We start from the raw sequence: 17,260 nt of genomic DNA on the forward strand, positions 1-17,260 counted from the left end.
TGAGACTTTGTTTTATTTTGGCCATAGCTTATTCAAACACAAAGTAGAAAGAAAATAGAATACTTTCCAACTCACCTATCCTTCAATTCAGTAATAAACAGTTTCATATAGACGGTCATATTCCACTGCCATGTTTTTTTATTTGGACTATTAAACCTTTGTATACTGTAGTCATTTCATGGTTGCTTTGCCCAAGGACACATAATAGCATAGAGGTACTGGCTTCGTTTGTGGAGGAGATGCAGGGAGACAAGACAAAAAGCTGGGGAGAATGAACACTTATTTGTGTATACAACGACTTGCCCTAGAGCAAATGGAAGAGATGGGAGTGGTGCTCCTTGAACAAATTGACCCAATACATGAAGTGGCTGGTGATCATTATCCACCTGTGTCTAAATTCAAGGCATGGCCCATAGCAATCATCCTTTGCCAACTTTGCTTTGCCAGATGATGTTCATGTGCCATGCTCCAAGAGACTGCCATCAGTAGTATACTCTCATGGACAGAAGCTATACTGGTCGCTTGAGTCCAGACTTGTTAGTGCTATCCTCCTTCCCCCACCGCCACAAAATGTTTTATTACCATGGTGAGTGGATGCCAAACATCAATACAGTAATAGTAAAGACAAGGTATTTACATATACCTGAGAACATCATAATAGGTGAAGATACACAACTCCTGCAAAATTAAAATGACCACTGGGCCCAGTAAGCTACAGTATATAGTTGGTACACTAGGGAAGGGAAAAACCATTCTGGCTCTTATACAGCGATCCAGTCAGTATGGAAATGATTTTTCCTTAGGATGCCAGAGCAAAAGAGAGAAGAAGGGAGGGTCACCATAGCTGCCAGCCTAGAAAGACCAGGTATCACATTTGATTGATTTATTGGTTTGATTTGATTTGTATAACATCCATCTGGCAAACCAGTCCATTCTGGTTTTGAAGGACCTGTCATGTAAAATTAGAGAATCTTGTGAGCCCTCCCTCAGCAATATGTGGTCTGTTTTACACATACATGCACTGCTTCTGTAAGTAGTTCTCTCTTTTGAGTGTCAAACAAAAAAAGAAGAAAAATAAGGGTTTTTTTTTTCATTTCTTTTTGTCTTACTCCCATTTAACAATTAATGGATTAAAAGAGTAGTGTTCCCACCTCTGGATTCTGGAGTGTTTGGACTGGTCCATATTTTTAAGTCAACCAACTTTATTTGTCCTTTCTGGACTCATACACATACTGATTTTGAGCTTTCCAAATGTTACAATACAGTGCTCAGTTCAAAACTCAAAACATCAGGGGAGGTTGCACAGGAAAACACCTGTACTGGAAGAAAATGCATACAAAATATTTAAGATGGGGGAAAATGTATACAAAAATGGAAAAAAAACTGTAGTATTTGTGAGCACCAACAATATATTTTATTTTTGCTGTAGAATTAGAATTATGCCAAGTGGTTATTCATGATAGACTTTTTATTATGATAGTAAGTGTAAGTCTCCTCCATGATCCATTATTTCTCCTGTATTATAGTCATTAATGCAAAGCAGACTGAGTTTGTGATGAGAGGGGTTTTTTTAAACTTTTCCTTTCACATTCTCTTCTAATAAGCTCTGTGCTTCTTATTTTCCCCATTTACATCATCACTGCAATTTTGGGCATGGCCCAATGGCTGTAATCAGTGGATCTGATGCCCCTTTTTAGATCATCCTGCAGTCCCCAATGCATTGTGCTAATGTGCTTTATTATATGACTAACAGCAGCAAGTGTGCTAATAGAGAGAAAAAGGACAGAATATAGGAGGGGGGGAAAGATATTCCTTTTAGGCAGTGGTCCTCAACCTTGGGCCTCCAGATGTTCTTGGACTACAACTCCCAGAAGCCTTCACCACCACCTCTGCTGGCCAAGATTTCTGGGAGTTGAAGTCCAAGAACATCTGGAGGCCCAAGGTTGGGGACCGCTGCTTTAAGGCACATTGCATACTCTCAGTTCTTTGATAGAATACTGGCCTAAGTATGAAGGTAGCAGCCATTCATACATACTTTTATGTGCATATTCCTCTGCTTATTTTAGATATATTGATCAGAATCTTCTTGGCTCAGCTTTGTGTACATAAGGTTGATGATGTCATTAGCCACACCCTTGAATCTTTAACTAACTATTTCCTGATCTCCATTTCCAGATTCTAAGGCCCGCTAAGGATCCCTTTTGACTTGGAGAAGCCTTTGGGAGCCTTGGGATGGTGGGGGAATCTTTAAAGTTCAAAGTCTTCTCGTTAATTTAAATAAATAAAAATTAAATAAAAGGGATCCCTAGAGAGCCTTGGAACCTGGATGCAAGGGAATAGGCAAATTTTAATGAAAATAAAGATAAATTTCCATGACTGATGACATCATTAGCCTTACACGTAGAGCTGAGACAACAAGATTCCAACAATTTGATGCTTCATTTTCTTTACTGACACATACTGGTAGCCTATGATCTTAGCAGTATTTGTATCCCTTACCTGCAGTGGCAAGATTAGCTCCCCCCTCCCCGCTCAGACCACAGTACAGTCACTTAAGTTCAACTTCTACCAACTTCTCTTTACTAGTCTTTGAGATAACTGTTGCTTTCTTATATAACTCCTCCTCATGTTGATGCATCTGCAGTTTGCTCCATTAACAAAATGAATGTTTCTGAGTCTTTCTAGTTACACCTGCAGAATTTCAGCAGTTGGTCACCCAAAGCCAAATGATAGAAAGACAATAGGAAATTAATGGTATATAGCGGGGGTCCCCAACCCCCAGTCCATGACCCGGCAGCGGTCTGCGGACTAGGCAGGACCGGGCCGCTGACACAGATCTCCTGCCCCCCATGAGCACTCCCCCAACGTGTGTGTCCCGTGCATGTGTGCAAGTGTGCTCCACCCCTGTGAGTGTGCCACACACATGCACGCAAGCATGACACGCTCCCGGCAAGCATGACGTCCCCCCATGCGCAAGCGTGACAAGGCCCCCCAACAGTTGGGGAAAGGATTTGGAATCACTGGTATACAAGGTGCATCATGCTGAAGGACATTTACTTTTCATCTCTTACAGTCTGAAACAGATGGAAAAACAAGGCATGTATTCATGTTCAGTTCCCCATAGATTTATTTTCTTTCCTGCCTGCACTAATTAAAAAAGCTTATATGCTTATTTCCACAATTAATTATCCATTTCCTTTAAACTTTATTTACAGAAAACATACACTTGTACATCAGTGATGGCAAAGCTGCCCACAGATTCTCAGAGTGTGACTGTACTCGAGCTTGTGTAGTTGCAGTCTGAGAATATGTAAACAGCTCTGCAGCCCGTACTACATTTGAAATCACAATCAGTGCTCACACAGGGGCTGTGGATTCATTCAAGAGTTCACCATTTATACAGGATGCGGTGTGAGTCACATTCTAACCCACAGTCCTTCCTTCCTTCCTTCCTTCCTTCCTTCCTTTCTTTCTTTCTTTCTTTCTTTCGTTCTTTCGTTCTTTCGTTCTTTATTTGTTTATTTGTTTATTTATTTTACTTTTGCTGATCCTTTTATTGTTTGCTGTGCAGCATCTTTCTCATTTAAAGCTACAGACTACTAATTTCTCAAAAACATTTATATTAAAAATAACATGGAAAAGTACTTAACAGTCTAAGAGTACAGAACATCAAAAGATTGAACAGTGATTTTGCAAAATACATCATAATTCACACATCAGAATGATTCCATAACCCTTGTCATCTGTTACTTTTTTCCCTTACTTTCAAGTAACCCATGCAGGAATTACCTCATCTCTGATCCCAGTTTATCATGCCAGTAGTTTAAACCATATGTGAGAAGTAGCTTACTGGTAATATATTTACCCAATTTCATCGCTCTGTTCTTTTGAATGTGACTAAGAGAAACCAGTTGCAGTCTGGAAAAGAAAGAGGATAGTAGTTTGAAAGCATCAAAATGCAGGTAACTCCTGAGGTAGAAGTGGTCCCTTGTATATTATTATTACTTATTAAATATTTTCCTCTTTTCCTCTGACATTTTCAAAGGAAAGCAGATAAAGGTTCATAAGGGTGAAATAAACAAGTCTTACAATTTTTAGGATGAAACACAAAAATACTATTCTTTGATGCAATATTTGAATTAATATTTATAATGTTTGATAGCTTAAAACATGCAATAATGTAGAGTCAATGTAATTGTGATTGTGTTTACTGACCCCTTAGCTTGCAGTTCATGGTAAGAACTCCAGTTTGAGGGCTTTTTATAAAAGAACAGTAATGCTTGAATTCTTTCCATACCAGTGCAAAGTATTCTGCTCATATTTAATGTGGAACAGCCTCATTAGTGGTAAAGGTTCCTGTAGCAAAAAGGTCCAGAGAGAATACAAGTCTCTTCCAACTGCATGTAAATTGTTTCCTTGCATTGCTTGCAGTCTATAAGAATCACCTTTCAAGGAGGGACAGATTTTACAGTTAATCTGTCCAGTAAATGTGTTGTCCAAAGTTTTGGTGTGAAGCTGGCAATTAACTTAGTGTTAGTTCAATGTCATGCGCTTAGGGAAGCATATACAGATGGTATTCTGGTATAGATTTTACTTGTGTCAGCTGCTTGAGATCTTTCCTTCTAATTAACTTATTTGACTGTCACCTAATTTGCCACTCATGGCACAGAAAGAAGATCAAGAAGTCTGATCTTCCTTCCAGGAAAGAACAGTCTATTTTTGCATAAAAGAAAATTCTGCAGCATTGCGATAAGAGTGTGAGAATGAGGTAAGAAGAGACAAGAAGATCAAATGGTATAAGAAGCTGTCAAAAGGTGACTAGACAGAGATGATCTCAGAGTGATGAAAATGATACATGCAAAGTTAATCTTACATAGTGGCAGGTGGCTTGAACACACTGTTGCCTAGAGGTTAAATGATATAAACCTTCAGTCCAGACATGCCATTTGGCCTCAACCTCTTGTCTTTGCATTTGTGACCTCTTACATTGATTTAAAGTGATCCACGGTTTGAAAGTGGAGCAGCCTCCTTGAAAGCACTGTATTTTTCAGTGTTCTGGATCTGTCTTATAATATTGAAATGAGAGCAACAGTTATAGCTATTTTTAGTTCTGTGTACCCAATTAGTTCTGTGTACCCAATTCACATTGCTCTATGTGAATCAGTTGCAAGAGGAGATATTGTGTCCTGTAGTTTTTTAACAGTTGGTTTATTTTATTGTGAGTTTTCATAGACAAGAACCATCTTCGTCACTTATATGGGTGGACTAAGGGCTGCTGTATCTTTAGGGCTTGAAAAATGCACTTGTCCAGTCATCTGTGACAAGTGAAAAAACACTGCTTGATGAGTCACAGCTCCCTCCCTGCCTCCTTACCCTCCGCCCGACTCTCTCTCTCAGTGATCCTACAGTCATCCCCTCCCCCATTGTAAAAGGAAAACTGCCCTCTTCTCACGAGAAGAGACTTTGAGCAGCACATAGAGATATAGCTCTGCAGGAGAATGTAAAGTGGTCCCATGCTGGAGAATATGGAGATTCCCTGCTCCCAATTTCAACCGAACGACCTGGCTCCTTAAGAAGCCGGGCGCGTTTGCTTTCAGTTTTATTTTTGTTGGAGACACTCAAAAGAAAGGCATTCAAAATCCAAGCTTCATGATCCCACAGGCACGCAGGTAATAAAGCAACCCAAGTCTGAGGGTACAGTGGTGCCTCGCTTAACGATGTTAATTCGTTCCAGCGAAATCGCTGTAGAGCAAAAACGTCATAAAGCAAAAATAAAAAACTAATTGAACACATTAAAACCCGGTTAATGCGTTCCAATGGGCTAAAAACTCACCATCCAGTGAAGATCCTCCATACGGCGGCCATTTTCTGTGCCTGTATAGGGAGGAATCCGTCCCTAAGAACAGTGGGGAGCCATTTTGAGCACCCATTTTGAAACCCCGATGATCAGCTGTTTTGATCGTTGTAATGCGAAGAATCGGTTCCCGAAGTAGGGAACCGATCTTCACAAAGTGAAAAAACCATTTAAACCATTGTTTTGCGATCGCAAAAGCAATCGCAAAAACATCATCGTGAAGCGGATTCGTCGTAATGCGGGGTAATCGTTAAGCAGGGCATGACTGTATATTTATTTTGGGTTTGCACAGATTGTTACGTAGAAATAAAAGTGAACAAGTGTCTAGTTTAAATTTGTTAACATAAATTGCAAAGCTATCATCCGGTCATACTGACTGGTGAAATTTTTGACTGATTGGTGAGCCATTCTAAAAATTTTCAAGCTCTGTGTATCTAATTCAGAGTTAATCTGAACGCTCCATTTGAAGAAGCTGCATGTCAGTATTCCTCTAAGTCACATAGTCACAATTTAAGAGCTATACAGTGTATGCAGTATCTTCTTTTAATCTGCTGTGAGCTGTGCATTCCTGGGTAGGTAGCAGTATTGTGTTTTGCTAAAAGATAAGTCTTAACAGAAGTCTTCATTTACCTCAGGTTTTTTTGCAGCTATATCTCAACCCTAAATGTGTGACCTCTCTCCTTGCGATCTTCACTCATCCAGCTCTGCCACTCTCAGCCATCCAGAAGTCTTCTGCTCTCTGAAATGTCTTCACCTACCATTCCTTGCTTCCCCTTTTCCTCTAACTTTTCAGAATGTCTCTGTGTGACTACTTCTCTCATTTTCTTTTGTCTCTCTCTTCAAAATCAAGCTTTCTTGGGAAACCTTTGGCTCATCCCCCAGTTCTTGTAGCTTATCATGGTAGTGCACAACTTTGGGGGCATCTGGCTGCTGCCGGTGTAGTGGCTAAACGTAGTGAGATCCCACCTCCTTTTCTCCAGAAGCCTAACTGATCAGCTGGGCCATATGAAGGGGTTGGTGTTTCCCGCATTCTGAGATTGCTTTCCCAGCATTAGTAGTTATCAGTGGCAGTAGAACAGCAACCTTGGTGGAAATCACCTGAGGATGCAAAAGGTAATGGTGGAGATCCAGTTTGCAGACAAGCAGAGGTTTATGCCTCATATTTGAGTTATTGTTGTTTGCACCATCCCTCTGAGAATACCTGGCTGTTGCTCAACAAGCCTTTGGAGCAGCTGAAGACTAACAAGGTGTAACAAGTTTTCCTGCCAATGGCCAGTGACAGAAAGCATGGAAGTTCTCCTGCAGATTTCCAGTAGGCTTCAACAAGGTCAAGCAAAGCAGTCTTACTTACAGCTTCCTTTTAACCCTTTTCTCTCAGTGCATCCAACCAGAGGTTTTGTTTTCCCCCCCCCCATCTTCCCCACACTTTCAATAAAGACCATAGGGGCTTTTTAAAAGTCCCAAAATGTTACAGTGAGCCAGCTGAGGAATATGTCTTGGGACACGATAAGAGAAACTGAGATAATTGATTTTAACAGCGAAAAGTGTTTAGCAGGAAATGAATGGGTGGCAGAGGTGATGGCTATGCAAATCTCTAGTCTTGGAACATACTGTATAACTGTTTTACTGAAATACTGTTATATCTTTTTAAGTCAAAATGTGTACTCATTAGATTTGGCAAGAAATAGTCCTGACCCTTAGTTTAGTCTGCCTTTACAAGACAAATGTAAAGCAAGGCTGCTTGACTAGAAAAGGAAGGTTTATCACTGAGAAGACAGAGTACTTTTTCCTTGGCAGAGTAAGGAGGAATGGAGAGATCTTTGGAGGTACCAAAGAGACTCTGTCAATGACATGACTAGTTTCATTATCTGTTCCCTGTTTCTTCTCAACCTCAATCATCTCTATAGCCCAGGGTAGTCAATATGCAGCTTGTGGACCAAAGTCAGACTCCCAGCAACTAGAACAGGACTAGGGAACATGTAGTCTTTGCTGCAAAGCTCCTCACCTTTTCTTATGAAGGTATGAAGAAAATGTCACCATAAGAACTAGACCCCACTCCTCACCCCCAACTCCTGAAAAATAAAGGTTTTGGACACATTGAAGGCTGAAAGGTTTTATTTAGTATATGTTTTGGTGATCTGTGGCCCAATTCTATAGTCTTTAAGAGGCCATGGCCTCTTTTTTGTATCTTCCACAACTGGCTAATGGGGCCGCACTGCTGGAAATTTCCAGAGGAGCATGGAGAAAGTTGGCTTTTTTTAATGACCTGGGAAGGTATGGAAGAAGATGTCTGAATTGGATTGATTTTTCTGAGCATCTTGAAAAGAAGAACTTTTGAATTTTTGAAAAGAGTCTAGAAACAGTGTCTGGCTTCCCAAAGTTGAAAACAATAAAGGGTAACATGGATTTTAGTAACTTCTTTTCATTGTTTATTGCACTAGAAAGAGAGTAAAGCAAGGAAGAAAACTTTGAAAAAATTCGGGGCTGGGAGGAAGTTTCTGAATTAAATGCAGTACTTTTTAAATTATGGATTTTCCCCCCTCAGGTGTCAAAATGGAGCACACTTAATGAGAAGTTGTCAGCATCTAGATGAATGCAGGTTGTTGTCAGGAACAAATTAGTCTTAATTGGAAAAACTGAGCTTCATTGGAATGTCTGTCTTCAGTGATATGGTATAATTATTGCCAAAAAGGCAGAAGCGGAACAATGAAGCTGCAGAGTTCTGAAAAAAAATTATCTGACTAGCATTGGTACCTGAATAAGCGATAAGTAACACTCTTTTATTCCAGGATTCTCTGGAGTCTTTTTGTATTTATATTCTAAACGTTTATAGTACAACTTCCACTGCTTAATAACTTTAGAAAAAGTTTTTCAATTTTTTCTGGTAATGATTGTTTCTGGTCATTGGAATTGGAATAATGCCATGATTACTATTTTGGAATAAAAGAGAAATGGTGTTAAAAGGGTGAGATCCACAGTGCTTTTGATTCTTTGACAGGGATGTTAATAAGAAATACTATTCCCTCCAAATTAGAATCAGGATTTCAGAATTCATCACTGAAATGGGCTCTTAATTTAGTCTACTACAAGGCATATAACATCACTGTTTAAAGGATTTTTCCATTTTAAAGCATCGGTCTTATTTTAGACATTCATAATCCTACATTCTATAATAAATGCCTTTTAGTAAAGACACGGGAGTAGTGTATAAAATATTGATCTCAGCTCTCCTCTTTTCGGAGCAGGTTATATTTTGGGGCTGCATGCAGTAACTACTGGGGAAATGGTCCAGAAAAGCAATGGCACTTGAAGTATTCTGTCCCTCATTCTCTCAAGTGATTTGCCTGTAAGATATAGCAAAGTGCTGGATAGAACACAACTGGATTGAATGTGAACTGTGATATCTTGGACTCTACATTTTTAAGACTCCTGGCGCCCCTACTCCACCTATCCTCTCCACAACCTCCCCCCTCCCCAATTTAGAACTATTTAAAATTGCTTAGAAACTTCCCTTCCAGGGTGTATATGGGAAAAACAATATTCCCATTGTTAGTACTACAAATCTGTTCATGTGGACTTTGAATTCATCAGGAATATTGTTTAGATTATATTTTGCCACTACGATTCTTTTAGTGTTCTTTTTTAGCTTAGCTCTAATTTTGGATATTAACTGTTCATAATCAGTACCACAATCAGTACCTGGTACTGGGCCATGGCCTTGCCAGGAACGAGCCACTGGGATAGATCTTCTTCCCCCCCCCCATGCATGTACACCCCCCACGCACGCATGCCCCCCATGCATACACAGGTGCCCCACCCCCCATGCACAGACACCGCTCCCCCAACCAGTCCGCGGTTCAGAAACGGTTGGGGACCACTCCTAGTCTTGTTTTGGCTGAGAGAAAACACCTTCTCTATCTTCTGCTTCCAGTTACATAGTATATTTGGTTTCTGTATTGACTATATGGTTATGTCCACATGTAAAGCCATCTGTTTGGTTGTTTGAAGCATGTGTTTGCACTAAACAGATAGTTAGTTTTGCAAAACTCTATGAGTCATTGTCCTTCATTTCTAACTCCTAGACCAAATTTTCCAACAGCATTTGGTTGTGTTTTGTTCCTTACTTTTGCATTTCAGCCACCTTTGATTATAAGCAGGTCTTGTTTTGGTGTGTGATTAATTTCTTCTTCAACGTTTGCATTAAAGCTTTCAATTTCATCTTCAGCATTAGTAGTTGGAGCATAGACATGAATGATGGTTATGTTGATAGGTTTTCCACAGAGTCTGATTGATATTATTTCGAGAGATCTTGGATTATAGTCCCTAACTGCCTGTGCTCCATCTTGCCACAGTATTCAAACTATAAAATTTTTATAAACCATGCTATAAACTCCCCACATGTAAGCAGATTGATACAGGTTTTAAGTGGGCCACAAACTGTTGGATAATTGATGTGTTATTTCTCTACTTTTACTGCCAGGGATGTAGAGAGCAGTTTGAACCCATGTGGAAAACGAGTTTGCTGGATCTTTGCCCTGTGCACCTTGACTGATGTGGGATGGGGAAGGCATTTTCCGTTCTAGAAACCTTTATGTCTTGAACCAGTCCTGTTGCCTCTCAGTACATGATATTTCTGTAAAATGAGCTTCAGTGCCAAGGAAGTTGCTTGTAATTCTTAGTCTGCAGTAAACAAAAACAAATGCATGCTCTTTGCTCTTGTACTTTCCAGTTCCAACTTAGGGTTTTTTTTTATTTTTTGTTTTTAGTAATAAATGTGTAAGGGGTGTTTTAAAATACTTTCTTACCTGACAGAATGGTTGAAGGCTTGTAAATAAGCAAATGCTTGAGGTGTTAAATTTTGCCAGGCAAGACAACAGTTGAACAAAATGTGAAGTATGGCTGTTTGGACTGATTCCCCACCACCACCACGTAATACAGATCGCACATCATGTTAATTAACTGTGCCTCTGTAGAATTTTTCTTTTGCATAATGAATTGCTATGCAAATTTACTGCTCTTAGCTGGCCATTTCTCCTTACGTTCATCTAGTTTAAATTCTTTTTTTTTCCCCTTAATAATTTTTTATTTAAAAAGAATCAATAAGCTTTTTTGTAGCAAAACTTGAATACAAAGGTTGTTTCCTGGAGGAATAAATAGAATGCATTTATTTACTTTTTGTTTATAAAATGGACTAAATTAACAGGCAACGTGTAAATAGCATATACTGAAATGTGTGCTTAATCTAAAAGGCAGAAAAGAGAAAACAGAACAATTTAAATCTAGTTTAAATTCTTCATGACTCTCATTCAGGAGCAATCTCAGTGTAGCAATCTTCTTAGAGCATGTGTGTGTGCGCGCACACACATACACATAAGCAGGGTTTTTGTGCATGCTTTTTTGAGCTCCAGGCAACATAGTATGACTTGAACAGAAGTGAATGCATAAGGGCACAGTTATATGGAGACTGGGTAAGCCAGGAAAAGGCATGGGAAGAATAACATCCCAGCCCAAAGGCTTTAATGCTCTAGTCAGTGCTTGTCAATGAAATACATTTGTATCTTCCCTGCCTTTCACTGTGGGTTTTCTCTTTCTGTGCTAAACCAAACATTCAGTGCTCAGCGTAGCTCTTGCCTTGTTCTATTTTGAGGCGAGGAAGCAAATGACTTTGCAACACTGCCAGGTTTGAAGTCACAGCTGCAAATATCATTTGAGTAGCATCTTTTCCTTACATTATGCAATGTTGGGATCTTGGGTACTTAAGCGAAATTTACACAGAGAGGACAACAAAACAAACCTATGCAGGCTCTTTGTGTTCCCACTGTTTGGGGCCTGCAGACCTACAGTATATTAGCAAGGAGAGGGTTGCATTTCTTTCCGGTAGCATTGCCAAAACCCATTGCATAAGAAACATTGGGTTAAGGAGAGGTAATATTTCTTCAGCAGATATGCAGACATCTCCCAGAATGTGTTTATTGCATTCTGAGTACTTGTCCTGAAAACAGCATAGAGTTCTGGGACATTTTAAAGAGTAACAAGTTGTATTTGACAGGACCTTTTTTGGGCTATAGCCCAGTTGTCCAGATGCTTTGTTGGTTTTACTGCTAGAGATTAACATAGTTATGACCTTGGGAATTTTCCAGTTATGTTAACAGTCCTTTTTTTGATGGCCGTGCTGAAGGTGGTAAGACCAACAGTGATGAGCAAAGGAATGGGAAGTTCTCCATAGTTCTGTACCTAGTGCATCTGTTTTAGATGGGAAAGACCAGTGGTAGTGGCAGTCCCCATTGTATAAGAATTGTATTAAGGAGAGGTAGTGCTGCTTCAACTGATATACTGGTGTATTACAGAATATGCTTGTTTTCCTCTGAGTACTTGACTGACATCAGTTCTGCCCAGTGGAGTAAATCTCTAAAATGGTCGGGGCACTCCAGTCAGAACTTGGAGAGCTGCTTTTTCAGTCACATCCAGAAAAGATCAGACGAGTAGAAGAAATATGCTTAAGTGCTGGAGAGTGGGTGTTAGAAGGTGTATTTTTCTTTACTGCCTTAAAGGGAGAAAATCCATTTCGACTAGGAGTCTCAGAGGAAGAAAAGCTATCATAACCCTGCTAGCAAGTCCTTAAAATGTTGAGGCAAATCCTAGTGAAACTCCTAAAATGAATTATGAGTGGAAGCTGACAAAGGAGCTCTTTAAATAAGCTATCCACATTTTTAACTGAAGTCTCCACAGAAATTAAAATAAAAAAGATCCTGATCAATTATTAATTTCTTACTGGACTCTAGGCCAAACCTGATTGAGGCTGTACTTCTGTACACACAGCTGTTTGGAAGCCAGTCACATTGAACTGTTTACCAGAGTGGTGGCTTCATGCATAGACTCATCCTTAGTTTGACATTATCTAAAACCAGCTGTAGGAGCTTCTCAGTTGGGAAAGGTGCCACCCTGGTTTCTTATGAGGGCTGGGTCAAGGTGGGATGTTGGAGACCCCTTGCAGCAGACATGATTATGCAGAGGATATGGCAAGCAAGGGCTTATCCATGTACTGCTTTACTGTTCAAAATGGTGTACAAAAGCATAACTCAAAAGGCATCAAGTATAGTGAGTGGTTTTTACAACAAATCATATATCTTCCATGTCCAAGCACAGGAAGTTAAGATGCATAATGTTCTGACCTATACACCAAAATTAGAGTTCTAACCTTTTGGTACTTCTGAGTAGTTGCAAGGTTGTTCCTGGAAGGAAGTTGCATTATGAGTATCCAAATGGAGAACTGATTGGATAGTACTGAGACTTTTTTGCTTTCATTTTTGCTTTCATTCACAGGTAATGCAAGTGGTGAAGGAGCAGATAATGAGAGCACTGACCACAAAGCCTAGTTCTCTGGATCAGTTCAAGAGTAAACTTCAAAATCTCAGCTACGCAGAAATATTGAAAATCCGCCAGTCTGAGAGGATGAACCAAGAAGATTTCCAGTCTCGTCCAATTTTGTAGGTGTTCTGCAAATAACTTGCTTCACTCCCTTCATCCTTCTTAGAAGGTCTAACAAATGTAAATATAATTTGTTAGTTGTTTGAAAAATAACCGTGGCAAGCCAGAGCTGCACAGGACCATCACTTGAAAGCCACAAAGTCAACCAGTCACTCCTACTTGAAATGTATTCATGCTTTTTTTGCAGAGAAAAATAGTCTCTTTTTCTTCACCCACAGTAGATTCCTCTCATCCCTGTAGGGCTCACAATAATTTATTTGCAGCAAATGATGCTTTGACATTTTCACCCTTTGTCATTGTGGCCTTTCCTCCATGGTTTCCTTGCAGAAAACAAAATGTCACCATCAGTGAACCGGACAAAACAAAGCCTTCAGAAGAAACACAGCATCACAAGCACTCTGCAAAAACAGTGGATTTCTGCACTGTGTGATGCTGCGGGGAGGAGGGGGGACCCAAAGTGGGGAGAAGTTACTTTTAAGTCACTGTGTTCCTCTTGCACTGATGTCTGTTGTTGGAGACAGAGATTATCAGTCCAATTTAAATCCTCTTTCAGGACTATATTCCTAATTGAACCAAAACAGCATGGCCACTACAATAGATCTTAGAGAATTTGTAACAGCAGAGCTCAGTTGAGTTTGTAATAATAATTTATAATAATTGCATGCCATCAAATCAATTCTGACTTTGGGCAACCCTGACTTTTCAGGGTTGGGAATACTCAGAAGTGGTCTACCATTCCGTTCTTCGGGGGGGGGGGGTCCCTGGGACTGTGCAGCTTGCCCAGGGCCACACAGGCTGAGTGTTCTCCCTGGAGACACAGTGGGGAATTGCACTCCCAGCCCCTGGCTTCTCGGCCAGATACCTAAGCTTCTGAATCTTGCCCCTTAAATAGTTGTCGTTTCTAGATTTTCTGTTCTTCATTCTGAAATGTAATCTTCATAATACGTATGTCAAGAAACATAAGTATCACAGCAAACTAATAGATTGAGCCAGCAGTGTAGCTCAGTGACAGAATATGAAATTGACTTTGAATGCTGAATAGGCATGCGTTTTCTCTGAAAGTGATTAATACCCAACTGATTTTTAAAGACCTGCGGTTTTGTCATCTGATTTCTTTAAGCACTTTAACATTTTGTCCTTTAGTTGATTGACAAAACGAGTTTGTTCTGAAGAGAATATTTATAGTAGTGACGTTCGCTAGAGGCCTGCCTCCATAGTTTTGTCCAAAAAAACACAGAATTACTCTTTTCAAAAATCTATATTGAGAGGCATATGGACAGAGATGCAAGCGTGTTGCAGAATGTTGGCAGTAGTTGCAGCACATTGCTCTGTGTATGTGTTGCTCATCCCACTTTATTGTGGGAGAAACATGCCCAGGGACCAAGTCTACTCAAGGAGTTAAAGTTCAAGGGCAGGAGCAATGTGTCCACGGTAGTGGCATCATTCTTCCTTAACTCTGTCTTTTGAAACCCATAAGGGAACCAAAGGATCCAACCCACCTCTGCCTACCTGACTGCCGATTTTTAGGCACACAGCATTGCTTCAAAGGCAATCGTCTCTTCTATTCAAACGGAGATAAAACAGAGAGTGCATTTCATGCAGAGCTTGGGAAGGTTAACCTTTTGGACTATTAGTATCTCCAGCCAACAGGGCTACTTACTGCCTGTGCTTTCTGGGAGATTCTGGAAATTGTAACTCTCAGAAAATTACTTTTTTTCAATCTTTGATTTCTCGTATTGATAGTATTGCCACAAAATGAGGAAAAAGGCAAAGCCAGTGATATGAGTCAGGTCTATGGACAGGACAATACCCAAATTTTGCAATTTAGAAAAAATATACAGTAAATGTTCTTCCTCAGGGCAAACTAATCAATACAAAAATCGAAATTAATTAGAATATAAATGTGTGTGGCCATGGGCCAATTTCTTTGCAGAATAAATTATATCATAAAAATACAATTTCAGTACTGACATGATTTGGGTTCCCTGAATGAAAAAAGAGCTTGTTTCTTAAATGTCAAGACAGATGTATTTTCCTTGTTAATGTTTCATTTCTGTGGCTTTGGCTCTAATGCAGCCAGAAACAGAAACATTAAACTACAACACCTAGCCACCACAGCAAGTTGGGATGATGGAACATATCAATTTGAAGGGCTTCAAACTGGGGAAGACTGGCCTGGTTCACAAACCCAAAGCCTTGGCCCCTAATTGTTGGCCACACATCATTGCTCTGTCCATGCTTAAATATGCAGTGTTTAGGATCAAGACTTTGCCACAAGAAGTGCAATGTAGTGACCAGAATCCTGTTAACTTATGAACAGCAGCATAGATCAAATAATGTAAATCTCAGCAGTGAATTGCCACCAGTTAAGGAGACCATGCTTGTATTATTCCTTGTCATGCATCAAGCCACACATTTCATAAGTAGTGAGAAATGCAAACATCCACTCCTTAAGTAGCAGTAGTTCACCACTATGTTCTATACTGTAGCTCCTCAAGATTCAATAGCCCATATTAAGTTTTTTAACATTTGACATTTAAGAGATAAAGTGCCTATAGTATCTGATCTGTCAGTTAATTACTCAGTTGAGCTAGACCAGTGGTTGACAACATCTGACTCCCCAGCACCCAGATCCTTAAAATTTAAAAAAAAAACTTTTGAATGAAAACATAGCTCAAAAATTTCCCTAAGAGGGTAAGGGGTAATTTTGCCAGATTTGGGGGGGGGGGGGGAAGACTCATGGAGTTCTCCACAGCCTATTTAATTTGTTTAAAATGTATACTTTGGATCATTGGAGGGTGCAAGGGGCATTTTCACTTTTGAAAATCTTTGTGTAAGAAAAATATTTGGCATAGGGGGTGCACAGCCCAGAGATGGAAGTGTGTAGCCCATGAAACAACTCCCTAAAATAAAAAGAACAACTGGAGCTCCAGACCTACGTGGAAGGAAGCTGTGTACACAATGTGAGATTTGATGCATTTCCTTTTTTAAAAAAACATCTAACTAGATATGTCTAAGTTTATGTTTCTTCATTGTGTGGTCCATTCCCCATTTCCTCCAGGGAGCTAAAGGAAAAGATTCAACCTGAAATTTTAGAGTTGATTAAACAGCAACGCCTTAATCGCCTTGTTGAAGGAACATGCTTTAGAAAACTCAACAGTCGACGGCGGCAAGGTAATAGCCAGGGTTGTTTTTCCTGCCTGTTTACTTCCTCTCTCCTTTCTGACAACTGAGGAAAAATCCTTCCTGTTGCATTGTTAGGATGCTTTCAGAACCAAGAGCAATGTCTTGTAGGCTCTGAAGTGATACAGCTCCTCTATGTCATGGAGCTGGATCTAAATGTTATAGAATTTTAAAGCTATTGTTCAAAATGGCAGAGTTGTATCATATTCTTTCCCACCACCTTCACAATTAAATGGAGTGATGGAAGAGGGAAAGATGTATTGATTATGGTGAAATCCCAAAACATGACAGGCATCTCAAAAAGAGGCTGCGTTGGGGAGTGTCAGCATAAATACTGCTGTTTCTGGCTTCAAACTAAACATGTGTTCTGGTCTGTGTTGTTCAGACCTATAGTTCACAGTAATTTTTTTAATGAGTTTGGGATTATTCAAAAAAGGGAAGCAAATGCTGGTGTGTGTCAGACTTCCTGAAGAAATATGATAGCAAATTTTTAATATTATATCCCAAATATCTATTTTCAGATTCTAAAATATGAGTTCCTAGTCTTTACTATTTCAGATAATCTTGAGTAGGATGTCCAGTTATTCCTTTTTTTCTCTGTCTTTCTTGATTTTTTAAACAATGCTCTAGGACTCTGCTGGTAAAAAAAATCATTTGCTTAGCACTACCCATTTGATTATGTCAAAAGGCAAACACTTCCTTTTAGACTGAGTATTTTTTGCAGGGATTTAGGAC

General features: G+C 39.7%; 1 protein-coding gene across 4 annotated transcripts in view; it reads left to right on the forward strand.

Annotated features, from left to right (window-relative positions):
- ELMO1 (engulfment and cell motility 1) overlaps nucleotides 1-17,260 on the forward strand; it is a 427,005-nt gene that overhangs the window by 396,173 nt on the left and 13,572 nt on the right. For all 4 annotated transcript variants that reach the window (XM_020788158.3, XM_078377481.1, XM_020788157.3 and 1 more), the window contains 2 exons: nucleotides 13,178-13,341; nucleotides 16,404-16,516. In XM_020788158.3, the coding sequence (XP_020643817.2) occupies nucleotides 13,178-13,341; nucleotides 16,404-16,516 (277 nt within the window). The remainder of the gene's footprint in view (nucleotides 1-13,177; nucleotides 13,342-16,403; nucleotides 16,517-17,260) is intronic.

Source organism: Pogona vitticeps, chromosome 6 (genome assembly GCF_051106095.1).
Source record: "Pogona vitticeps strain Pit_001003342236 chromosome 6, PviZW2.1, whole genome shotgun sequence".
In the NCBI taxonomy this organism is placed as follows: Eukaryota; Metazoa; Chordata; class Lepidosauria; order Squamata; family Agamidae; genus Pogona; species Pogona vitticeps.